The sequence below is a fragment of the Anastrepha obliqua genome, chromosome 3 (genome assembly GCF_027943255.1).
Source record: "Anastrepha obliqua isolate idAnaObli1 chromosome 3, idAnaObli1_1.0, whole genome shotgun sequence".
Taxonomy (NCBI): Eukaryota; Metazoa; Arthropoda; class Insecta; order Diptera; family Tephritidae; genus Anastrepha; species Anastrepha obliqua.
In genome coordinates this window covers 101,730,260-101,756,096 of record NC_072894.1, presented here as the reverse complement: position 1 = coordinate 101,756,096, position 25,837 = coordinate 101,730,260, and the positions used below count along the sequence as shown (strand labels likewise).

Below are 25,837 nucleotides of genomic sequence, written 5' to 3'. Positions count from 1 at the left end.
TTCCTACTTTTTCTATCATCGTCCTATTCTCAACAGAGAAATGGTTCCTTACCATGCACACAGGAAGAAGGCATATGCAAATACAAGTATGTGAATTTATATACCTACATATGCGCATATACATACCATACATATACATGCTCACTCAAGTAGGACAGAGCCAGATGTCGAACGTTGCCGAACGCGGGGGCCGATTGTGCTCTTTGTCGTTCGTTCCGCGCTCTCGCTTGCAGTTCAAGCACATTAGCTTACATTTGCTTGCGTACAGAATAGATTCGCATATTTGATATGTCCATATGACTTGTATGCATCTTTACATATAGATTTGTTCTTTTTGAAAATTGCGCGAAATTGTGTATGTATATGCATGTTTATATACTTATATTAGTATACAACATATCTTATAAGGTAGATGATAAATATTACCATACATTTTTTTATTCATCTATAATAAAAAAATTAATAATAATAACATTAAAACAACAGGTATTATTAACAAACCTGGTTTTATTTTAAATTCTTCAAGTAAATCAAATTAATAATAATCAATAAGAAGGCATATGCAAATACAAATACGTGAATTTATAAATGTACATATGCGCATATACATACATATATACGCTCACTTAAGTAGGAGAGAGCAAGATGTCGAACGTTGCCGTTCGTTTGCTTTGTTCGTTCCGCGCTTTCGCTTGCAGTTCATTAAAGGTAACGGCAATGAGCAAGGTCACGACAAATGAGCAAGGTAACGACACATTTTTTCGTGCGTGCAGCCGGCTAAATCGAATTATAAGACGTTATCACGTCAAAAATGGTCCAAAATTGGGGCCTTCACACACGGGTCGTATCGTCATAGGCACTAAAATATTTTTTAATGTAGCAACGATGACGATACGCTTGCTTGTCCGCACACAATGCCGAGTGATGAAGAGGAATTTATTTTATTGTATTGTATTCTCCATTGGAAGAGAAATAAAAGAAAAGGGAGGCACTGGGTGCATCCGTATATTAGGAAAAACTCAAACAGCGCAGTATATTTTCGCGTGCATTCGCTGCATACGCTACGATGACGATACGAACCGTGTGCGAAGGACCTTAGTTTTGTGCTACTACTGTCCCCTTGTATGGAATAAAACGTAATGTGCAACTACTGCATACACAAATAAAACGAGACAAAATGGAGTAACCGTAAATGTGTAAATGTAAAATATAATCGGTTTCGGGTGTTTTTGCAGATCGGATGCATAAGAATATAACAAACACTACATTCACATATCTGTACGGTACAAAAATTCAAAATTCAACGTATTTTGACGCCGTCAAATATTGCCATACAACGGCTCGTATCTCTAGCTTTATTTACAATCATTTATTTACTCATTTCTTTTCTGTTTCTCATTTGGTACCAATAAAAAAACCCGATTATTTTGCTTTTGTTTTTGTCCGCCGGTGTTTGTATGCATTTGGTCATTTGGTATCAATTTCTAGTTTCACATTATAAATATTTAATAGTCTCGAACTGGAGGCGTTGAATAAAAAATGAAAACATTCTAGTGATGGCCTAGTGTGTATTGTGCTGAGGTTACGTGCCAAAGAGACAGGTAGCAAATAATTTCAATGCATACACACAACAACAAAAAACAAGATAACGCTGAAAATACATGCAAAGTTAACCACCAGCATCAGTAGCAGCGCTTGACTAGTTAGGATAAGCAAGGGGAGGAGACGGTTTACCAGTCAGCCAGACAAGCCGGAAAAAATTATATTTTCAACGAAAGACAACGAATTTCTTTCATTAAGCAAAGTTCACATATTTCTACATTCCCTCGCTTTCATAGAGACTTGAAAATATAACTGCGGCTTCAAGGTCTTTAAGTGAAAAAGCAAAAAAAAAAAACTATAATGACCTCGGTGCTCAAGTATATGTCGCTGCTGACTACCTGCTCAGTTTTTGCGGCGTTAATTTCTATTGTTTGGCAAGCATTTTTGTCCCTGAAACAGCTAAACAAATTAACTAGTATACTCACCGGGCTTTTGGCGATCGAAAGCAGCTTAAAGAAGCCACTTGAGGCGCCTAAGGTAGCAGTAGGTTATGGCGCCTGCACAGATTTGCTGCTCCATGCTACTGATTTTCTGAACTACACTGAGGAGCTGGTAAAGGGAATCGGTCCGGAATTTACTGTAGACGAGGTGAATGACAAACAAGAATTATTGCAAACGTTCGCCTACTATTTTCAAAATGGTGCCGCTGCAGAGTAAGTAATAACTTGAAATGTGCCAGTGAAAATAGCAGCTTTTTGTTTACTCTTTGCTTTTCTAATAGGCGTATCATGCCCAACACTGAACTCTTTCGTGAACTTGTACAAATCGCTAAGTCTCGGCATCGGGACAGCGTACAATGGTTTCTAGGCGGCAATGCTCCACTAATGGGCACCAGATTTCATTTGGAAGGGGCCAATGTACTGCTAGGAGCGCGTGTCTCCCACAAGTAAGTGTATCCAATATTTGTAAAATAAAATAATTTTGAAACAAATGCATCTTTTTATGTGTGCATAGACTGCGCCGCCTAGTACCAGCAGCAATACAAATCGCAGGTGACGAAATTCCCGAGGATGATATCCACCTTATATTGGAGTACAAATTGGGTGATACTTGGGGTCCACTCGAAGCACCTCGTGCCAACCGCTATATATTGCATAGCGATCAAAATAATCCACATTTGAATTCAGTTGAGCACTTTGGTGAGGCTTTAAGAAATTTTCAACCACGCTTACTCGTTATTAGCGGTATACAAATGATGGATAGCTATAAGTTTGCACCAGGCGTACGCGAAGCCCGACTGGAAAAAGTACAAGAGCAAATCACTTCACAAACGTCCACCACCTTGCAGCATTTCGAAATGGCAAGCTATGTAGAAATCGAACTACTTCAGCTGTTGCGTCAATACATTCTGCCTTATGTGGACTCGCTGGGCATGAACGAGCAGGAGCTGGGAAATTTGCAACAAGTGCTTACACATGGACGCACCACACTTGCTACCGATTGGAATCCACGCGTTGCTACCGCTTTGGATCAAATGCGCGCCGTATTCCAAATTTTGGCACAAGATTTCTACAGAAACGTTACTGGTTTGCCGCGTAGACGCCTACTGACACGTATGCATGTGCATACACTTGCCTATCAGGCCCTACTGACAGTACGTGATTCACAGTGGGAGCGCACACAATTAGCTGCGGCTAAAGCAGCACTTATTGCTCATCGGCATGTCTGCCAAACGGATATGGTAAGTTGGTAAGATAGTATAACAAGTGGTTTTCTACTTGAATCTTCATTAATTTTAGATCAATCCCGAAGCGGCTACACTCTTGTTAGATGATAGTTTCGCTACTACAGCTCAGATTAAGGGGACAGCTAATCGCATACAATTCAATACGCAAAACCCTGTGCCATGCTGGAATGAAACTATTGCTGTGAACGATCAAAAATCATTACCCATTGAAATTTGTGTGGCCCCAGTGCTAGTGTGCCGTGTAGCTAAGAAAACGGCAGGCGCTGGCGATAATATCTCGGCAGCTGCGCTGTCTCAACAGCTATAAATCATAAAAGAAAAATCATGACATATATATTGAGTGCCCTCTCCAAACGACTGCTGTAACCCAGAGTGACCTTAATAGCATGTGGATCCTGAGACCTGTAGTATGGGACTCGAATAAGTACATACTAGGCAAAATAAAAAAAGACAAAAATCTATTGCAATCCTGTCGATGCAAACATTCCTGAACGGGCAAATCAAGACATTTAATTGTTCCTTTACCTTAGAGAAATTTACATCAGTGTAATATTAGTTACACTAATATAAAAGTATAGCTTCAATTTGCACAAATTAAAAATTAATCCTTTGTTCACTTACCTACTTAGACTGTGGTATAGATATTTTACTATGTTAATAATAATTTGTGTTCTATTTGTCGTTGGCGGTTGTAATTAGTTATGATTTTAATTTTTAACGGTTTTAGAATTTTATATTTTAGACTAAATTATACTCAAAAGACAATGTTGAATATCGCGTTATTCTACATGTATATGTTTAAATCTTATAGTAATTTGTTCAATAAATTCAGTTATTGACTTAAACAAATTATTTACAAGGGCCTTAAAATTAAATAAAAAAAAACGGTACCACTTATTTCTCGTTAACAAAAATCCAAATATTGAGTACTGGAATTTTATTGACTTGCCTGTGTCGCTATTTATGGTTTTTACATTCCCCTTTACTTAACTTTTTTGCTTTGCAATTTACAATAAATATGCATTTGTAAGTTAAAACCTACATATAAACTTTTATTTCTTCTCTTACATTTTCACAACACTTGCCTGATACGGGCATCGCTTACTAGCTAAGAAAAGATCAACTACATATATTAGCAAATAAAATACAGTTTTTTAATTGATACCTAGCACACTAAAGACCCGGCATGACGTACGCAATATTGTCCAGTGTCGCTGCTAGATTTTCACTTAGTTGGGACTTTCGTTCCAAACCGGGTATGCGTGTTGTGAGGCACAGAAGAGGACCTAGAGAGCAAAGCAGACTATCCAGCAATACGGAAAGGCTACCGGACACAGCGATTTGCCCCTCATGTTCTTTAAGTCGCTCACCAATAATGGTTAGACTCTCCCCAAGCAATTTAAGATGCGCTGCCGTATCGATAGGCTCTACGTTCGGCAAAACCGTCTTATTGTTGTGCGAATTTGTGGTATGTGAAGTGACTGCTGTGATGTGTGTTAATTTGCTGTTTGCTTGGATATTGTTAGCAAGGGACACATGCGCGGAAAGGCTGTTACTACCAGTTAAAGCTCCAGTCACACTGACCCGACTGTGGCTATTGTTTCGTCTTCGTTTGGGTGTCAGCCCTGTGGTTAACGATTCTCCGACGTTAGTTGTCACGGAAAAAGAATTGCCTCGTGGCTTAACTTTCGTAATTGCAGTGCTCACAATGGATTGCGGCGACTGTTGCCGTTCTTCTGCTAGCTTTTTGGTGCGACTTGTAGTTGGCTTATAGTATGACATGTAAGGGTTCTCAGGGGCCGTGGTTATACGCTCCCGCGACTTGGCTTTAGTGGCTTGAATTTTAGCTTTCCGTCGCCAGGAGTCTTTCTCTTTATTCGAAACATTCGCCCATAATTCACCAAGACGTTTGGCGGCATTCGAAAAATCTTAAAATAAACAAATTTTTATTAGATTAATTTCAACTTTTTTAAATTATCTGTTTACCTAAATCTTGACCCTTGCTTAGTTTACCGGATTTACGTAATTCCCGAGCCCACATGCTGTATGCTGTATAACGTGTCTTGCCTTTATCTTTGCGCTCCACCTTCCCCGTCACAACACGCCCATCTTTCAGTACTCTACGCTTATTTGCTTTTTCCGTCATGTATAAACTTTGGCGCACTTTTGACTCCGTATTACCGGCGCTATCAGTAGCTTCACCATCGACAATTCCTGCTACTAACTCCTTGAGATCTTCATCAGAGTCACCTGTTGGTGTATTAACATCCCCGAAGTTCTCGCCATCTGTACCGTTATCCGTCATTTCATCATGCAATTCATTATCGTCTTCAGCTAAATCACTAATATCACCTCCTAATTCACCTCCACTGTTCAAGTGGGTTCTACGGGCGGGTCGCATCCCAGCATTGAAGATATTTCTGCCACGAACATTACCGTTACGCGTCAGCGGTTTTGCCGCTCTTTTTAGCTTCTTCTCCACTTCATCTGGTGACTGAAAGTCGAGTAGTTTGGATGATTTCTTGCGTACGCGTCCACTACGCGACACACCAGTCACCTGAAATTCTTCGAGCCAAAATTGATATCAATGCCTGAAAACCAATATTAAATTCAATCGCGCTCACTTACCTTTGCTAGATATGGAATTCTGAGGCGTTTCCATTACGATTCGAGCCAAAATTTGGATTTTTGAGTTTTTGTGATTTGTTTTTGTTTCGACTTCGTTGCGTTCTATGAGGAAAATTTCGTAAGAAAATGCGTGTAATGGGTAAAGTGCAATATACTGCAGAGTTGCTTCAGAGATATTGACATTCCGTTAGACTAATTATTTCATGCCATGGATGATATACGCGTTGGGGAGGATTATTAGAAATAATCATATTCTGAAACAATACTCGTGTTATTAAACAAATTTAATATTCATGAAAATATGCTCCGTTTTAAATATTTTTTGTATTGGAGAAGAGAATTCAATCAAGCTTATTTAAATCAAGATTACGATGCTTAATAATTGTACGCAATATTTGTTTTCAATAGACTTCGTTTTTTTGTTTGCGCAAAGCAACCCTGTGACGGTTGGCTATTTGCTCAAATACATAGTTGCCGCTTTCATAGCGCTTTTCCGCAGTTTGATAGAAAATAATATAAAAAGATCAGAGAAATTCAAACGTCTGCTAAGCGCTTGGAAGGTTTTGAAAGTGAAAATATTTAGTTTTCCACTCAACAATCAAAAACTAAGAGAATTTTTACACAGGGTAATATAAAGTCACAAAGAAGGATGACGACTGCAACGACGCCGCAGCAGCAGTACCCACAAGAGCATATACGCTTTGTACTCTCAGAAATACCAAGTCGCTTGGAGGCGTTGCATTTTACGAATGGAGGCGCAACGACACCTACAGGGGCACCAAATCGCCACAGTCCCAATGAGCCAACACCAGCGACCATATTTGCTAATCCTCATCCTGTAGATAACGCTACGAATGTACCGCATTCTCACGATAATATTTTGGTTCCAATACCCTCACCCGATGAAATGATAATACGCCAGCGTGGTCGACGCCGTTTCAATAATGCTCCCTCTCCTGATACAGGTAATACACCGTTGCGTATGCCATTCCAGCGTACACCAACGAAGGTGCCACTAAGTACAAGCATGATATTGCGCAGTTCACCGCGTAAGCGTCTTACCATGGGCAGTACACCGCCGGCTCCTGAACCACCAATAATGCCTTCGCCAACCAAAGCAAAACAAAAATTATGGCCGCCGGGAACTCCACTTGTGAAGAAATTGCGGCTTGAGAGCGAAGATGGCGTTTGCAATAAACCAATTGCGCAAATTAATGGAGAAACACCTTTGCCAGTGTTGTTGCAAGGCATGTCGCAACAGCAACTTATTGAACTAATTGTTGACGAGTTGGTTGCGGGTGATCCTAAAACTGAGGAGCGGTTACGTATACGACTACCTATGCCGGATATAGAGTGAGTCAAATATAAATTTACCAATACAATATTTTGTTCATTGTTATAAATTATTTGCAGTCCCCTAGAAGAGGAGTTATTACACGCCAAACGGCAAATATTTCGCTCACTGCCCACTTCACGCCTTTGTAAGAAAACAGACAGTAGCGCATATTCACGTGCTGCGCTGCATCTTAGCGAGTTTAAACGTTTACTCAGCGGGCACACCAAACAGTTATATGACTCTGGGAATTGGGATGCATTATTGGACTATGTTACCGTGGCATGGCCTATCGTACGAGCAACACCCCACTGGGATAGCGCTGCACACAATGTAATGCGACGTCAATGCTTTAAGCTACTAGCGTGCCATTGCATTGCGGCGCTGAAAAATGGTGGACTACGTTTGGGAACAATGCGCTTACATGAGACTGAGCGAAATTTAGTCGAATGGGCGCGAGACTACGAAGATGTGCAGTCATGCCAGAGTACACTGAGCAAAGTGATTTCGAAAGGTCGTGTAACGCTATAGTATTTTCCTGTTTATTTGATAATAATTAGTTGTAGAATTTTGTACCGAAAGACTCTGGGGCGCGCGAGCGGTTGAAGAATCGTCGTTTTCAGCTTAACCATTAGATTTTAAATAATTCTATTTTAATATAATTAACTAAAGTAAAGCCAGCGCGTTTATTTGAATGTTGCCATAATTTATGCATGTAATATATAAAATAACGCTAGATAAAGCGATTAATTGTGATCAAAAAGACAAGTGACCAATACAATCACAACTTAATGATAAACTCGAAAAACAAAAAAAAACTTACATAAGGTTAAGTTTTTATATAGCTAATTATTTTAAATGTTATTTTTTGTTTCGAACTTAGATTTCATTTGTATATAATCAACCATTCATTCCCGCCAGCTTAATACATATGTACATGTTTAGCTAGATTTTAAAAATTTTCACACCACATTTGTAAGCAAAAAGAAAACGAACAATTTTACTGTTTAACGCAGAAAATCAGGCGAGCTTTCCAGTGCAAGAATTTCTTTGGTTTTCACAAATACCTTCACACTGACAAAATGTATTACGAAACTTAAGAATTTGACAAAAAAAAAATGTTATCGATGCATTGTGTCCTATAACACAACAACAAATCGGTTAGCAAATGCAAAGCACTGTGAACGCACTACTCCGACAAAAAACGGGTGTACTACTTGTAGTACGCTAAGTATATCTGGAGTAGTAGTTGAATTGCTTATACGCTCCTCACCACTAGATTTAAATATTGTTCATCCATAAAAAAAATGTTCCCTAACCTGCACGACTGGCTTAAATATTAGCAAGATCAACATAAAAGTGTTTACGTCTACGTTTGGTATTATTATTTTTAGTGTTTTCATATTTTTAAGTTGAAAAATGTGTCTTTATTTTAAATACGACCATGCTCTTGATACTACCAAAATCAGAGAGCGAAAGAACATCGGAGATACTGGTTTGGTGTATTAATAAAAGTATATGGATTAATTAAATTTCACAAATCATGTCTTATAAATTTTATCTAATGTTCTTATTAATATAAATACAATAAAATATTTGCATTTTTACTAGTTGAATTTATGAATATTGGTGGAATAATGAAGCGCAAAAGCTAATTTTGGTGTCATGGTAGCCAAATTGCTGCAGTTCAGCGAAATAGGAGAAATACTTACGGAGATAAATGGCTTTAACCAAAGTAGGTTAGTTGAGGAAACTTGAGGCATAGCAACTTTAAAACGAATTTTATGGATTTATTTTCAAAACATGGAACTTTGGTTTTTTACTTCCTTCTAAAGCACATTGCTTCCTAAATACTGTGCCAAAATTTTAAAGAAATCGGAGAAGAGTAGTAGTACTTTCTTTAAGACCAAAAGGGTAATATAATTTATATTGAGTTTTGAGACTGCTTGTTGCATTGAGAGCAATAAACTATGTGATTCTTTTCAAGTCTTTCTCTATTTCAATATTTTGTTTTGTAATGTCAAATCCACCTTTTTTATAATAGATGGTGGCGCGAACGTATAGTTACCGTCAGATACTCTGCATGTCGTCTGAAAAAGAGAAGTGTACCTACCTTCTAAGCTTATTTATTTCATGTAAGTTATGTGAAACTTATAGACAAGATCATGCGTACACCTCATATTATGAAAAATCCTCTATTAGTTATCGCAAAAGAAAATGTGTGGTTCTTTGGACATTCACTTTATTTATACAAAAATATTTTTGGTTTTTTAATTTACAGGAAATTAGTATAACTCTAGACTACTACACATTCATACATTTTTGATTTCGTTTCGTTTTTAAGTCGTTTATACCAATACATTTATATACTTATGCATACATATACTCGTACATTAATTTTAAATTATTTAAAAACACTTTTAAATTATGAATTATGACAACAGCTTCCATTTATGACAACAATTTATCTGTGGTACATTACGATGAGATTGAATGATATACTCCGCATACTCCTATCAGAGGGGGGCGGTTATTTAATTATATTTCACATATGACGCCCTGTGCTCCACTAGACAGAGAACGTAAATTCATATGAGTTCACTCTGCACTAAGAGTTGAAGGAAAACATATACATATATCGATTATATCGATATATACGAGATATTGATATATATATGCATGCTATGGCATAGTTTTACTTTTTTGCTTATTTTTAAAAAGCTTTCAGAATAACTTTTAATTCTACAAAGTTTACTTAAAATTATTTTAACACATTTGTTTTCCGTTACGCCTACTAATATGTACGTATGTATGCATGCTTATGCTTCGAATTATTTCGTGTAAATAGTACTCGTATTTAAGTTTTTATTATAAGTTTTTGCTATGTTTCAAAAGCATCAAATTAAACTTAAATTTTCTATTTTAATCTTAAAGCTTATTTGCATGTACGGCTGCGTGTGGCATTGAAAATTAGTGATAAAATGGTCAGCAACAGTAAGGAACCAACGTTCATTTGTCGAGAAGCTGCAGATATGTGGCGCCCTGTAAGAAAATAAGAAGAAGCTAATCAAAGTTAAATATTTTTAAAATTTGAAAAAATTTATTAAATTTTTTAATTATGCTATGTATACAGAAATATATTGTAACATTAATAATATTTTGTAATATTTAATAAATAAAATTTTATAATAGTAATAATATAAGTTTGAGGAAAAATAAATGCTGGAGAAAATTCTTGGTAGATGGATGTAGTGATCGATAATTCGTAAAGTATCGTTGGCGGCCGCCGTAGCCGAATGGGTTGGTGCGTGATTACGCAGAATTGAGAAAAGCATTTCTCTGATAGCGGTCGCCCCTCGGCAGGCAATGGCAAACCTCCGAGTGTATTTCTGCCATGAAAAAGCTCCTCATATAAATATCTGCCGTTCGGAGTCGGCTTGAAACTGTAGGTCCCTCTATTTGTGGAACAACATCAGGAGGAGCTCGGCCAAACACCCAAAAAGGATGTACGCGCCAATTATATATATATATATATACATATCGTTCAAACAATTTAAAGTTTATGCTCGTTTTCTACGTGACATTTCACACCACAAAAATTCTTTTGCTGTTTTTTGTTTATTCCATTCAGTTATGAGTTAAAGGGTGTTAACAATGGTAGTCAACAAAGAGAAAATTCGTTAAATTTTACAATTTTTCTTTGACAAAGGCGAAAATGCAAACCAGGCTGCTGACTTTGTGAATGGTGTTTATGGTGCCGGTTTATGGTGCAAGGTTCCCTTGTTACACACTGGTACCACAACGGACCTACATGGTCTAAGTGAGTTGGCTATTCTAAAACCGACTGCCGCAAAAACCTAACCAAACCTGCATCCCAAACCCTCAAACTATCGATTGTAGGTACAATAGATCCAAAGAAGGTTAGTTGGGGAAAGTTGAAGCACAGCAAACTTAAGCGAATTTTATGGATTTATTTTCAAAACATGGAGTTTTGGTTTTTTACTTTCTTGTAACGCACTCAAAATATCATTTGTTTCAGTCTTCGCAAAACTTCCTTAATGGAGCTTGTCAAATGCTTTTGTACCAGTTATTTGCTCAGAAACCACATAAAAATTATGATCGACATCACAAAAATTCTAGACTAGACTGCAATTATTTGTGTCCTAATCATGAGCTACATTTTCTAGTTATTGTGCCAGTTATTTTGAATAATGATGTGAAAAAAAGAAAAAATACATGCAAACTCCAATACATCATCCATATCTGTAATTTTTTAATAAATTCGAATTTAAAAAAAATTTTTTGCTTATTCTTATTTCTTACATACTATGTACAAAATGTGGAAATTTTATTCCGAAATTAACACCCACATTTCGATTTTTTGAGCCACCACACCAAGCAACCCACTAAAATTTATTTCTGATTTTTTTTCAGGCGGTATATTATGAGGTATGAACCACCCATACATTTATGACTATTCCATTGATGTATTGTATATATATTATATGTCTTTTTTCTAACCATATCTGTTTCTATTTTAATGCAGTATCGTCAATCAATTGAAATCCATTCCAAGTCCAATTCAAACAATTAAATGGTGACAAAACAAGGATTATGGTAATCATAAATTTTTTATGAAAGGAAATTACTATGATTTGACTCATTCGTACATAACAATAAATAAATATGATAAATATTGTTGTTGCTTTATCCATATTTTAGAAAGCATTACAAGTACGGTCGTCCCGTAATAGCTTCATATTGTACCTACTCATATATGGCAATGAGTCAATGGACGGCATAAAGGAGAGGAGTAGAATAAAAAATGAATTATTAAAAAAAAGAGTTAACTGAAAGAATGAAATGATACTGTAAGCTCAATAAAAAACAAAAAAAACTAAAAAAAAATCCAAATAGGCATTGTTTTCTTCGACATGCAAAATGAATGATCCTCTGTACAAGCAGATAAATATTTATTTTGTTGACTTGAGACTTCTGTGAAATTTATGCAGATGACTAAGCAGCGCGTACGACGACGAGTGGTGAATATTGATTTACTTCTGGCATTACAGCTTAGGAAGATATTGCAAGAAGTAATGGGAAACTTTAGTTCTAATAATAATTTTTTAAACACTGGTGCTACAGCGAATGGGCTAAGACGGCCATTCCGTGAGTAGGTTTTTTTTTGTATTTTTTTTCTGCGAAGTAAAAAATTCAGAATTTTTTCGAAGTAAAAAATATAAAACTCTGGATTTTTTTACAAAACTCCGAAATAAAAAATTCACCTTCAAACAAAATTTCATCTTTAAAGGAAGGAATATGTGAAAATATAGTAAAAACTTCAGAGTTTTGTATTTTTAATTCCAAAAACTCTGAATGTGTTACTATGTTTTCACATATTCCTTCCTTTTAGATGAAATTTTTAAGAAGAACTGCAGAATTACTATAAAGAAAACATGTATCTGCACATACTAACGATCGTAGTCGAAGAGAGCGTTAAAAAATTTACAAAAATAGTTATTCAATCTTTAGATTTATGACAGAGAATGTGCTCATACAAACGCAAAACACACGGAATCAGCTGACACGTTAGCTAGAGCTGAAATCCACTGAAAAAATAAATTGAGAGGCATTTTTATCAGTTAATTATGGCACAGAAATTGAACTAGGAACTTTTAAAAATATTCAAATTGAATATTGTGCAAGTAATTGAAATGTCGGCCGCCGTAGCCGAATGGGTTGGTGCCTGATTACTATTCGGAATTCACAGAGAGAACGTCGGTTCGAATCTCGGTGAAACAGCAAAATTAAGAAAAACATTTTTCTAATAGCGGTCGCCCCTCGGCAGGCAATGGCAAACCGCCGAGTGTATTTTTGCCATGAAACAGCTCCTCATAAAAATATCTGCCGTTCGGAGTCGGCTTGAAACTGTAGGTCCCTCCATTTGTGGAACAACATCAAGACGCACACCACAAATAAGAGGAGGCCAAACACCCAAAAAGGGATATATATATATAATTGAAATTTTTGTTACTAGTTTTCATGTGTTTTGAATAGCTTGAATAACGCTAGTTATGCATACGACCGAACATCGATTTTTTAGGACGTACCGAAGCGAATTAAATTTCGACCAGTTTCAGCCGAAGCCGAGCCGTAAACGCATCGAAAATTTTAAAGGGTCCAAAATTATCATATAAGCAAAAAGAGATTTTTTAAAAATCTAATATTTTTATTAATAACTAGCAAACCCGGCCCCCTTCGCTGGGCACACTAAAATAGAATAGATATGGTTTAGATCAGAAAATATATGGTTTTCATATTATTTATTTCTTTATTCTTTATTCAAGCGCTTTGGCATAAACAATATTTTTTGTTTTTCTATTTGTTTTTGAGTAAATATAAAATATAAATTTAAAATCAGGAAAAAAGAAGATTGTTTTTAAATTTCAAATCAACGCATGCATCTTTTTTCCTGATCATCCATGAATTTTTCGATTCAATTTAAACGTTTTATTAAGCATTGGAGCACGAACACATAATTTCATTCGGATTTCACATTAAATTCTCAAATTTCGTAAGAAATTATTCACTGTTCCAAAATCCACTCCAAAAAAATGCACAAACAATTTTTACATGTTGCACTTACGTTTTTTCCTTATGGCATTCAAATCAGAAAGAAATATTGACACATTGTAACTCACGCTGTCAATTTTACAGTTCAGTTCCGCCCTAAGCGTTAAAAAAGTAAGCGACATTATGGCTGGTTCAAAAGAACGCTGTACCCGTTGCCAGTGCTCCGAATTACAACCAAACTTTACGAAACCCATTTTCAATACTTACTTAACAATGTGCGTAAGTTTGGTTTAATTCGGTGCAAAGACACGGCGGGTCCACGTTTTGGCATATATTTCGCGACCCTAGTCATCAATAGGTATGAAAATTACCCCGTATTAAAGCACTTATCAACAGCTTTCATTTGATACCCATATTGTACATACACAACCAAAGGTTACCCGGGTCCACGTTTTGACCTATATCTCGAGACCCCAGTCACGGAGCGGCATGAAAAATACTCTGTACTAAAGCATTCACCAACAGCTTTCATTTGATACTCATATTGTACATACACGTCCGAAGGTTACCCGGGTCCACGTTTTGACCTATATCTCGAGACCCTATCTACCAATAGGTATTCAAACTATACGGAAATCATCTTCAATATCTACTTAACAATGTGGCTAAGTTTGGTTTAATTCGGTTCAAAGACACGGCGGGTCCACGTTTTGGCATATATTTCCAGACCCTAGTCATTAATAGGTATGAAAATTACCCCGTATTAAAGCACTTATCAACAGCTTTCATTTGATACCCATATTGTACATACACAACCAAAGGTTACCCGGGTCCACGTTTTGACCTATATCTCGAGACCCCAGTCACGGAGCGGCATAAAAAATACTCTGTACTAAAGCATTCACCAACAGCTTCAATTTGATATCCATATTGTACAAACACATTCTAGGGTCCACGTTTTGGTCTCTATCTCGAGACCCTAGTCACGGAGCGGCATGAAAAATACTCTGGACTAAAGCATTCACCAACAGCTTCCATTTGATACCCATAGTGTACATACACATCCGAAGGTTACCCGGGTCAACGTTTTGACCTATATCTCGAGACCCTATCTACCAATAGGTATTCAAACTATACGGAAATCATCTTCAATACCTACTTAACAATGTGTGTAAGTTTGGTTTAATTCGGTTCAAAGACACGGCGGATCCACGTTTTGGCATATATTTCGAGACCCTAGTCATCAATAGGTATGAAAATTACCCCGTATTAAAGCACTTATCAACAGCTTTCATTTGATACCCATATTGTACATACACAACCAAAGGTTACCCGGGTCCACGTTTTGACCTATATCTCGAGACCCCAGTCACGAAGCGGCATGAAAAATACTCAGTACTAAAGCATTCACCAACAGCTTTCATTTGATACCCATATTGTACATACACGTCCGAAGGTTACCCGGGTCCACGTTTTGACCTATATCTCGAAACCCTATTTACCAATAGGTATTCAAACTATACGGAAATCATCTTCAATACCTACTTAACAATGTGTGTAAGTTTGGTTTAATTCGGTTCAAAGACACGGCGGGTCCACGTTTTGGCATATATTTCGAGACCCTAGTCATCAATAGGTATGAAATTTACCCCGTATTAAAGCACTTATCAACAGCTTTCATTTGATACCCATATTGTACATACACAACCAAAGGTTACCCGGGTCCACGTTTTGACCTATATCTCGAGACCCCAGTCACGGAGCGGCATAAAAAATACTCTGTACTAAAGCATTCACCAACAGCTTCAATTTGATATCCATATTGTACAAACACATTCTAGGGTCCACGTTTTGGTCTCTATCTCGAGACCCTAGTCACGGAGCGGCATGAAAAATACTCTGGACTAAAGCATTCACCAACAGCTTCCATTTGATACCCATAGTGTACATACACATCCGAAGGTTACCCGGGTCCACGTTTTGACCTATATCTCGAGCCCTATTTCCAAAATAAAATATAATCCATGTTACTCGTGGATGATGTAGCTTTCGAATGGTGAAAGAATTTTTAAAATCGGTCCAGTAGTTTTTGAGCCTATTCTTTACAAACAAACAAAGTTTTCCTCTTTATAATATTAGTAAAGAAAAGACAAAAGAAAGTACATAATTTTCAACCACATTAATTTCAGCTCATTACATGTGTGTCTATGTGTACAAAAACATACTTTGGCCATATCAAACTTATGAAGTCTTCATTGAATTAAAAAAAAAGTAATTATTTAATTCGCATTAATTATTTAATTCCAAATTATTTAATTTTTTATTGCAATGCAAAAGTAGTAGCTATCGGCATTTTCATCTTCCTAATGGCTCTACCAGTATAGAGCTGACTTGCAGCACTGAACAATTGCCCACTAGCTTCAGTGGATGGAGATACAGGTAAATACATATTTTAGAACAATTGAAAAGAAAAGTGTAAAATTAGTAGATTAGGTTAGGTTAGCCAGGTTGATTGTCTAAGAGAAGACACTACGTGGCCCATTGTTATACCTGCATTTGATTCGAATCCTCTGATTAAGTTGCTTAAACAACTAAAATTTGATAAAATTTTTGAACAGAAGAACTTAAATAAATGTTCGCCTGAGTTTAGCTTTTTTTTTTGGCCGAACTGAAATTTGATGGCCCATCCTGATGAAGCAGAAGCCAAAGTGCGGTCATTCTTTAGACTTAACTGTTATAGGAAATTTCTAATAAAATGAAATCAGCAAACTCAAATAGTATTCACGATTTCCTAAAATTCACAACCTTAACTAAACTGTTGGGTATGGGAATAAGCTTCCGTCCTCCCAAAAGAGGTTTCGCTGCTGATACTATTTTTGGTCGCTCTAGTAATAGGTATACTAGTGACTTGAAGGTGTATATGTGAGGTCTCGATCGCAGTAGCTGAAATTCGTTGACGTGAGTGATAAATATCGGGAAGAGGTACCGAAAAAAATCGAAGATACTTAACTACAACAATTATTGGATGAAGACCCTTGATGGTATGTCTAAAGAGTTGGATGTTGGCAAATCAACCGTCAGTAAACGTTTGCACGAGATAGGAATGACCCAAAAATCAGGTAACTGGGTGTCACATCAATTGAAGGAGAGGGATATCGAGAGATGTTTGGTGGCGTGAGACGGTAGAAAAGAAAAGATTTTCTGCATCACATCGTCACTGGCGTTGAAAAATGCATAACCGTAAGCGTCGGAAAAGTTGGCGCCTGCCAAGTGAATCAGGTCCATCGACAGCGAAAAACAATATTAATGCTTCAAAAATTATGTTGTGCATCTGGTGGGATCAGAGGAGTGTTATCTACTATGAACTCCTTAAACCATATGAACCACTGGCAATCGTTATCGACTGCAGCTAATGCGTTTGAATCGAGTTCTCAAAGAAAAGCGGCCGGAATGGGTTGGTAGACATGACAAACTGATTTTACTGCATGGCAACGCCAGGTCACACATTGCTAACTCGGTCCAGAAATATTTAGAGGAGCTGAGTTGAAAAATCTTGCCCCACCCGCCGTATTCCCCAGACATTGCACCTTCTGATTACGATCTGTTTGGATCAATGCAGCCAGCCCTTACTAGAGAGCGGTTCACTTCTTACGAGAGCATCGCAAAGTGGCTCAATGAATGGATCAAGTAAAAAGAATTCGAATTTTTCGCCAGAGGAATCCGTATGCTGCCTGAAAGATGGAGTAAAAGTTGTAGCTTCGAGCGGCACATACTTCACATTCATTATATAAATCCCGAGCCAAAGGCCTTAGTAGCAAGCACTCTTGTTAAACTTTACTGTATTGGTTGTTTATAATTATTAATCTTACAAATAAATAAATAAAAGATAGCATTTGGCGCGATAAGCCTATTAGCAAAGATTTCGGATACGATCGAAAGTGGAGTCAGACATTTGAGGCAGTTGTGAGTACACCATTATCTAGCCCTAAGGATATTTCAAAATATCACCATTTTTGGCCTTTTACATGAGAAAAGAAACTAAAAAGTTCGACACAAATTGAGGGAGATCAGAATTCGTTTTAGAGGTATGGTTCCTTCGGAAAAGTTTCTTATTTTGATCCCTAGAATATGATTTTCATAGAGCAATGGGCGATTTTTTTCCTCCCCACAAAAGACACTAAAAGTTCGACCCAAATTGGGGGACATCAGAATTCGTTTTAGAGGTATGGTTCCTTCGGCAAAGTTTCTTATTTTGATCCCTAGAATATGATTTTCCCAGAGCAATGGGCAATTTTTTTGCCTCCCCACAACTAAAGTTTCTTATTTTGATCCCTAGAATATGATTTTCACAGAGCAATGGGCGATTTTTTTGCCTCCCCACAAATCGACCCGGCCTAATATATATATATATAATTGGCGCGTACACCCTTTTTGGGTGTTTGGCCGAGCTCCTCCTCCTATTTGTGGTGTGCGTATCGATGTTGTTCCACAAATGGAGGGAGTTTCAAGCCGACTCCGAACGGCAGATATTTTTTTTATGAGGAGATTTGTCATGGCAGAAATACACTCGGAGGTTTGCCCTTGCCTGCCGAGGGGCGACCGCTATTAGAAAAATGTTTTTCTTCATTTTGCTGTTTCACCGAGATTCGAACCGGCGTTCTCTGTGAATTCCGAATGGTAGTCACGCACCAACCCATTCGGCTACGGCGGCCGCCCGTTACGTTACCATACTTCCCATAAATTTACACAGAATCTACGCACTTTTGTACGTTGCAATTTATAAAGTTGCAGATGTAAGCGTGAGCTATTCTTGCAACGTCTCCTACGCACCTCGTTGTGGTGTAAAAGGCTTGTGCCACATTCCCAGCATTGAGATAATAAATAATGAATTACAAATACCGCCGGACATACTTACATGCAATCCAGAAGCAACTCCACATAAATGTAAACAAATTTATGAGAAATCAAAAAGAAAATTAAGATCTATTCTCAAGACAAAAAACACAAAAATAAAATAGAAAAAACAAATAAAAGCAAATTATTTGTGAATAGCCAGACGCTTGCCTGAATGGGCTGACGAGGTGCTAAGCGTGAGAGCAAATGTGCGTACTATGATACAAACATATACATACATATGTATATATGTAGATGTTATATGTATGTTTGCATTTACATTAGGACGGTATGCTGTTTGTTGGCTAATACGAAAGCTCAAGCTATTTTTTCATATGTAAAAGCATACATTAGGGAAGGTCGATTTGTTCATATATACTCGTATAATCGACTAAAGTCAAAACTAAGAACATTTTTTGTGGATGTGTAAAATTGTTTCCCTTATAGAATATTATATTTGTAGAACAACATCAATACGCACGCCACAAATAGCAGGAGGAGCTCGGCCAAACACCCAAAAAGGGGGTAAGAGCCAATTATATATACTTATATAGAATTTTCTAATGAGTGTGTTATAAGCGCAGATTTCTCAAAATTTTATTTAAAAAATTGTTGTAAAATTTTATCAAAATTTTATTTGAAAAATTGTTGTCAAAATTTATTAAAATTTCATTTCAAAAATTATTGTAAAATTTGTGTTTTACAAGAAACCACTTAAACTACATTTTTGATTTAAAAAATTCGTTTATATATATATATATATATATATATATATATATATATGGCGCGTACACCCTTTTTGGGTGTTTGGCCGTGCTCCTCCTCCTATTTGTGGTGTGCGTCTTGATGTTGTTCCACACATGGAGGGACCTACAGTTTCAAGCCGACTCCGAACGGCAGATATTTTTTTAAGAGGAGCTTTTTCATGGCAGAAATACGCTCGAGGTTTGCCACTGCCTGCCGAGGGGCGACAGCTATTAGAAAAAACTTTTTCCTAATTTTTTGATCTTTCACCGAGATTCGAACCGACGTTCTCTCTCTGAATTCCGAACGGTAGTCTCGCACCAACCCATTCGGCCACGGCGGCCGCCGTTCTTTTACTTAAAAACAAATTTACAAAGGAAAGCGTTTCATTTGGGAGAGACTAAGAATTTGTCTAGTGCCATACGAGGTGTGTTCAAAAAGTATCGCGAATTTTGAATTTTCGCAGGTTACCTATATTCGAATTTCGATTTTTTTGTTGGTACTCATGTCACTCATGCCGACGAGTTCGGCCATTTTCAATGTTCAGTTAATTGTTGACAAAGAATCTGTATCAAATTTTGTGTGAAAAACGAAATTAAGTGCGGGATGCATTCCGAATGTTGACTGTGTCATACGGAGAAGCTACTTTGGACCAAATGTTCTCAGAAGGCCGAGAAGATGTGAACGACGAAAAGCGTGCCGAAAGCCCGAGCACTTCAACAACAGACGAAAAAATTGATGAAGTGAAGAAAAAGGTATTGGCCAATCGTCGTTCTAGAGGGTCATAACTGGTGACGAATCGTGGGTTTATGGTTATGGCGTGGAAATCACAGCTCAATCATCTCAATGGAAGCTGTCGCACAAACCAAGAGCCGAAAAAGCGCGCCAAGTTCGACCGAATATAAAAGTTTTGCTTACCGTTTTCTTCGATTGCAGGGGCGTTGTGCATCATAAATTCTTGCCACAGGGTAAAACGGTCAATAAAGAATATTACCTGCAAGTTATGGGCATTCGCGCGAACCAATCCGCCAGAAATGTCCGGATTGGTGGAAGAACAAAAATTGCCCTGCTCACACATCATTGCTTGTGCGCGACTTTTTGGTCAAAAACAATACACTAATGATGCCACAGCCACCGTATTCCCCAGATCTGGCCCCCTGTGACTTTTTTTGTTCCCGAAACTGAAAGGACGACGCTACGCTATGATTGACGAGATAAAGACGGCATCGAACGATGAACTGAACAAGATAAAAAAAATGATTTTTTGAAGTACTTCGAAGATTGGAAAAAACGTTGACACATAATATCTCATGAGGATTATTTTAAAGGTGACAAAATACTATAGATATCAAATAAATAAATAATTTTTGAAAAAACACAAAATTCATGATACTTTTTGAACACACCTCGCATATCATTTCATGACTTTAAATACTCGTAGACAGAGCTACTTAATATTTTTAATAATGTATGCTTAGTGTTAATGATTTCTGATGCCATCAGTGTTATCCGTAAAAGGCTTTCTTTGTCGTTCAGCCCAAGAAAAATAAAATTTCTAATTTTCATTTGGAGGGTAACTCCATTTGGCACGTTTTTTTAAACCTTCGGTTTGGCACCCGAATTCTTCAAATAGAGATCATTACAATGTTATACCGCAGAATTGTCTGACAAGGTGCGGCCACTTCTTCTTTTATTACAAACTTCTCTTATTATTTGCTATTCGATGCTCACTATAGTCATCGACTAAGCCGCAAAACGAACAGAGACCGTCATAAAATCGACCAATCCTAATGGTCTAGAAAAACGCACGTACATAAATTTAGAAAAACGCACAGACAAATCTATGTGCATGGGTAAGTACATCTTACGTAGATGCAAGTATTTACATACAAACACATGTACGTGGATTTACAAATGTATTTAAGTTTATCCTAACTCAAGGAATTCCTCTAAATTGCTTAAAAAAATGTTTTAAAATTTTTTTCAAACTATTTCCCTTTCAATTTTTCTTTGAAATTTTCTAAGTTTATTTACCCACTTCAGAGTGGCGGGTATTACTTTCTAATATTTCATAATACATTTTTTTTTAATTATTTTTATTTCACGGGAGTTATTGTTATTTTTTTTGCATAGACGCACATACATACATACATACATACTTGTCTCTAATCGAATAGCGCGTGAGTCTTTTGTAAATCATCTTTATGCTAATTGTTTACAATTTAAATGCTGCGCGCCCACTCAATTTATAACACTTAATATTTGTTTGGTACTTCAGTTTTATGAACACCTGCGCATAAATTTTTACAACTTGAAAGAAAAATCGATTAATTTTTTTATTTGCTCGAACTAAGGAGCGGGCGTTAATGGGCAGTTTTTGAGGATATAAAAATGATTTAGATGTTCCACTAAGAAAGGTATGAAGAAGCATTTTTTATTGGCGAATTCAAGTTGTAAAGATTTTTTATTACAAAGAAAACTAATTTTCAATTTCTTTATGGGCGAAGTTAGTCAATTTGCTTTCTGATTTAATTTACTCCAATTATGCAATTTGTTTTTTTTTTTCATAAAAATATTATAAGAGTGAAAAATTTATATTGAAATAAGAACTTTTCTGCCTTTTTCCTTAAATTATATGATAGAGTATTTGGTGTCAAAAATGTTTTTAGGGAGAATACTCGTGTCTATTAGACGAGTATAGGGGGTTAGGGGTAGTCAGAATTTTCAAACAATTGAATTTTTTTTACATTTTCTTAAAGTATAATATCTTAAAATTTAATGTGAAAATTTTAAGTGAATCCCACAAATACTTTTCGAGTTATTCAACAATTAACAAAGGGCGCTCGGGCGGTCCAGAGCAGATAGCAAAACTTTAAATGCATTTTTCTCAAAACTATGTCTTTTGAACTGGTGATGAATGTAACTTAAAAACCGATTAGTGGGTTTCAATAAAACATAATTTTTTTTTTCAAAAATTGCAATTTTTTTAAACAATTAATTGTCGGTTTTTTTCTAGAAAATCTGAAAAATATTTCCTGAGGCCGCCATGTTGTTAATTTTGAAAAAAAGAAAAAACTTCGATCAGGCACAAGATTATCTATTAATAAAACTAATTTCTTGTTATGATCACCGCAAGGGACTTCTCGAGAAACGATCTCCACACAAACAGCGATAACTTTTACAATTATTAATATTTTTTTTTTGACGTGATAACGTCTTATAATTCGATTTAGCCGGCTGCACGCACGAAAAAATGTGTCGTTACCTTGCTCATTAGTGTTACCTTGCTCATTGCCGTTACCTTGCTCATTTATCGTTACCTTGCTCATTTGTCGTTACCTTGCTCATTGCCGTTACCTTGAATGAACTGCAAACGAAAGCGCGGAACGAACGACAAAGCAAACGAACGGCAACGTTCAACATCTTGCTCTCTCCTACTTAAGTGAGCGTATATATGTATGTATATGCGCATATGTACATATATAAATTCACGTATTTGTATTTGCATATGCCTTCTTATAGATTATTATTAATTTGATTTACTTGAAGAATTTAAAATAAAACCAAGTTTGTTAATAATACCTGTTGTTTTAATGTTATTATTATTTTTTGACGTGATAACGTCTAATAATTCTATGTAGCTGGTTGCACGCACCAAAAAATGCGTCGTTATCTTGCTCATGCGTCGTTACCTTCCTTGAACAGAATGTTATGTTATGTTATGTTATGTTATGTTATGTTATGTTATGTTATGTTATGTTATGTTATGTTAAATTATTAAATTATTATTGAAAATCATCATTTCGGGCCTTCACCGGGCCTTTGATTACCCCTAACCCCATAATATTACCCAACGCGCCATGTTTGTCACAGATACTTTGCTGAAGGCCCATTATATTCAAGACTTCTGTTACCTGCATTCGTTGACCTCAAGACTCAGAGCGAAAGTATATCAATTAAATATTTATAACTTAAAAGTTAAGTATTGCCAACTGACATAACGACCGAAACGCACCCCTGCAAATTGACATGCCTTATCAGTCTTTTCAGGCTTTTTTCGCTCTCCACAGCGGAGTTCTTAGTTTATAGTATAAAATAGCACAATACATATGATGTGGTCTCAATACTCTATGCTTCTCAAATACTGATTTTTCTAAGGTTGAGCGCGGCATATTGCTGATACACTCCGACACTCGAAGTGTAACCAACTTCAGGCCGCTCGCGCAGCTGATGCACGGGCATCAGTCGTCTATTAGTTAGCTAAATGACAGTTCAGAGTATTGTTTAGAAGCCGCGTGCATTTTGCCGAAATTAAATACTAAAACAGAAAATCCGTAATGGATTTCAAACGTAATAGCATGGTTGCATTATATTTGGCTGGAAAATAACACCCAGCGATTGTTTGTGAGCTCGAGCATCTTAAAGTAAATAAAGTTTTGGTCATCAAAATACTGCAACGTCACGTGAAATGGTTCAAAAAGTGAAGAAGGGACCTGAGCGAAATCCCCGACGAAGTGCCAACAAATGGCGAATGAACTGAAAATATCTGGCCGCAACATCCACCGCATACTGGAAAATGATCTCAAAGTCAAGCCTTACAAGATCCAAAAGTCGCATCATCTCGTACGAAATCAGCAACAAGGCAGACTTGAGAGAGCAAAGGAGTTGCTTCGCTTGGCCGAAAGTGGGCAATTTCCGAACATTGTGTTTTCTGACGAGAAAATTTTTCAAATTGAGCAATTCGTAAACTTTCAAAACGATAGGGTTTATTTGGCCGACAGTTCATACGAGAATGTGAGTCATCGATTGCCCACCACAGCCAATGGTTTGGGCCGTTGTAGATGGGCGCCCTCCAATCGTTTTCATTGAGCCTGGTGACAAGGTAAATGCGAAATATTATCGGGAGAGTATTCTGGAGGTTGCTTTGAGACTGTGGACAGGCAAACATTTCGGTGGCACACCATGGACGTTTCAGCAGGACTCGGCACCGTCTCATAAAGCTCGACTGAACCAAGAAAGGCTAAAAAACAACATTACGTACTCCATAACATCCACACATTGGCTCTCAAATTTACCAGTCCACTGGATTATTCTTTTTGGGCCATTTTGGAGAGAAAGGTTCGAACTAAAAGAATCACCAGTCTCCATGCGCTGAAAAAAGTCATTGTCCGCGAGTGGGCCAAAATACCTGCAAGTCACATTCGGTTAGCTTGCGATTCGTTTCTGAACCGTCTCAGGCAATAGTCAAGGCGAAAGGTGGTCATATCGAGCAAAAGTAAATTCATTCTTATTTTCACACATTTTGTACTTTGAATTGAATAAAAGTAATTTTCCAAACTAAATTTATGGCCTTTTTAATTGGTTACATTTCGAGTGCCGGACCCTGTAATATATGTACTTTTACTTACATTGCTTAACCAACACTGGCGCACAACAGCACTCCTTCACCTGCTCGTAGAAATAGCAAGAGCCCACAGTAGCCTTATAATGCTTCTCACCCACATAGCAAATGTGCGGAACAAATGGAAGACCCTCTGAAAAATATGAAATAATATTTATATTTATTACTCAGTATAGATTTCTTAGATTTCTTAATATTATAATTCATGTATTCAAAAAAATATATTAAAAAAAAAACAAAAAAAAAATCATAAGCGAAAAAAAAAATATCGGCAAAAATATATTTTCATTAACATGCCATAATGCGCAGTAAAAATTTATTTTACAACTATTTATTCCACTCAACATCTACCCGTGAGTATTGACCTCAAGAATACTCGTATTGCACAACTAGTTGCAGTTTCACTTTTATTTACTAGGAGTATTTGTTTTCGTTTAAATTTTGTATATTTTGCCAGCGGCTGTAAAAATATTTTCGTGTGATGCGAAATGAGTTCATAAACTATAAATGCTAATAAATACTAAAGTTTCGTGTTGAAATTGTATTGTAAGTATAGTACAAAAGTGCACACACCCACACTATGTGCATATGGATGTGAAAACTACTGACATACATATTACATGCTGCATACACCCTCGTGTCTGCCTGATGTTTTTCTTTGCTCTTCTTTACTTTTTCTGGCTTTCAGTTGAGCTCATAAAGCTTGCCAAAAATATTTGTACTGGAGCATATTAAAATTTTTATTTCGATGTTTCCAGCAAATCAAAATGAGTGGCTTTACAATGTATTTTTTGTTGTTGTTGTTTTAGGTTTTTTGATGTATTTTTAGTATTGGTATTTGACTGGATGCATTCGAAAACCATAAATGTTGCTACCTAATGAATAAAGCAATGGCGAGTTTTTGCAGTCATCGGACACACGACTTTTGCTGCTGTTTTTTACGAGTACGAGACTACTTAAAAACGTACACTAAAAC

General features: G+C 36.7%; 4 protein-coding genes across 5 annotated transcripts in view; 2 read left to right on the top strand and 2 right to left on the bottom strand.

Moving 5' to 3' along the window:
* The first annotated feature begins 1,398 nt into the window (after positions 1 to 1,398).
* Positions 1,399 to 4,330, top strand: LOC129240919 (ADP-dependent glucokinase). The gene is made up of 4 exons (XM_054876991.1): positions 1,399 to 2,255; positions 2,324 to 2,488; positions 2,557 to 3,283; positions 3,342 to 4,330. The coding sequence occupies exons 1-4, from the start codon at positions 1,903 to 1,905 to the stop codon at positions 3,594 to 3,596; spliced, it is 1,500 nt and encodes a 499-aa protein (XP_054732966.1). The 5' UTR covers positions 1,399 to 1,902; the 3' UTR covers positions 3,597 to 4,330.
* On the bottom strand, positions 4,330 to 6,016 carry LOC129240920 (FACT complex subunit SSRP1). Its single transcript, XM_054876992.1, has 3 exons — positions 5,918 to 6,016; positions 5,276 to 5,854; positions 4,330 to 5,217 (listed from the first exon to the last, which is right to left on the bottom strand). Exons 1-3 carry the CDS (start codon positions 5,949 to 5,951, stop codon positions 4,463 to 4,465), a joined length of 1,368 nt encoding a protein of 455 aa, XP_054732967.1. The 5' UTR covers positions 5,952 to 6,016; the 3' UTR covers positions 4,330 to 4,462.
* Positions 6,017 to 6,390: 374 nt separating this feature from the next.
* On the top strand, positions 6,391 to 8,857 carry LOC129242534 (uncharacterized). 2 transcript variants are annotated; one of them, XM_054879222.1, is made up of 3 exons: positions 6,391 to 6,486; positions 6,543 to 7,270; positions 7,331 to 8,857. In XM_054879222.1, the coding sequence occupies exons 2-3, from the start codon at positions 6,567 to 6,569 to the stop codon at positions 7,779 to 7,781; spliced, it is 1,155 nt and encodes a 384-aa protein (XP_054735197.1). In that variant the 5' UTR covers positions 6,391 to 6,486; positions 6,543 to 6,566; the 3' UTR covers positions 7,782 to 8,857. The 2 variants fall into 2 exon arrangements, with proteins under 2 accessions (XP_054735197.1, XP_054735196.1); XM_054879221.1 differs by having other exon boundaries at positions 6,391 to 7,270.
* A 1,042-nt stretch (positions 8,858 to 9,899) lies between these two features.
* LOC129241781 (uncharacterized) overlaps positions 9,900 to 25,837 on the bottom strand; it is a 37,624-nt gene continuing 21,686 nt past the window's right edge. The window contains exons 4-5 of the mRNA XM_054878290.1: positions 24,869 to 24,994; positions 9,900 to 10,292 (exon numbers count right to left, since the gene is read on the bottom strand). Coding sequence (XP_054734265.1) covers positions 10,186 to 10,292; positions 24,869 to 24,994 — 233 coding nt within the window. The 3' untranslated portion in view covers positions 9,900 to 10,185. The remainder of the gene's footprint in view (positions 10,293 to 24,868; positions 24,995 to 25,837) is intronic.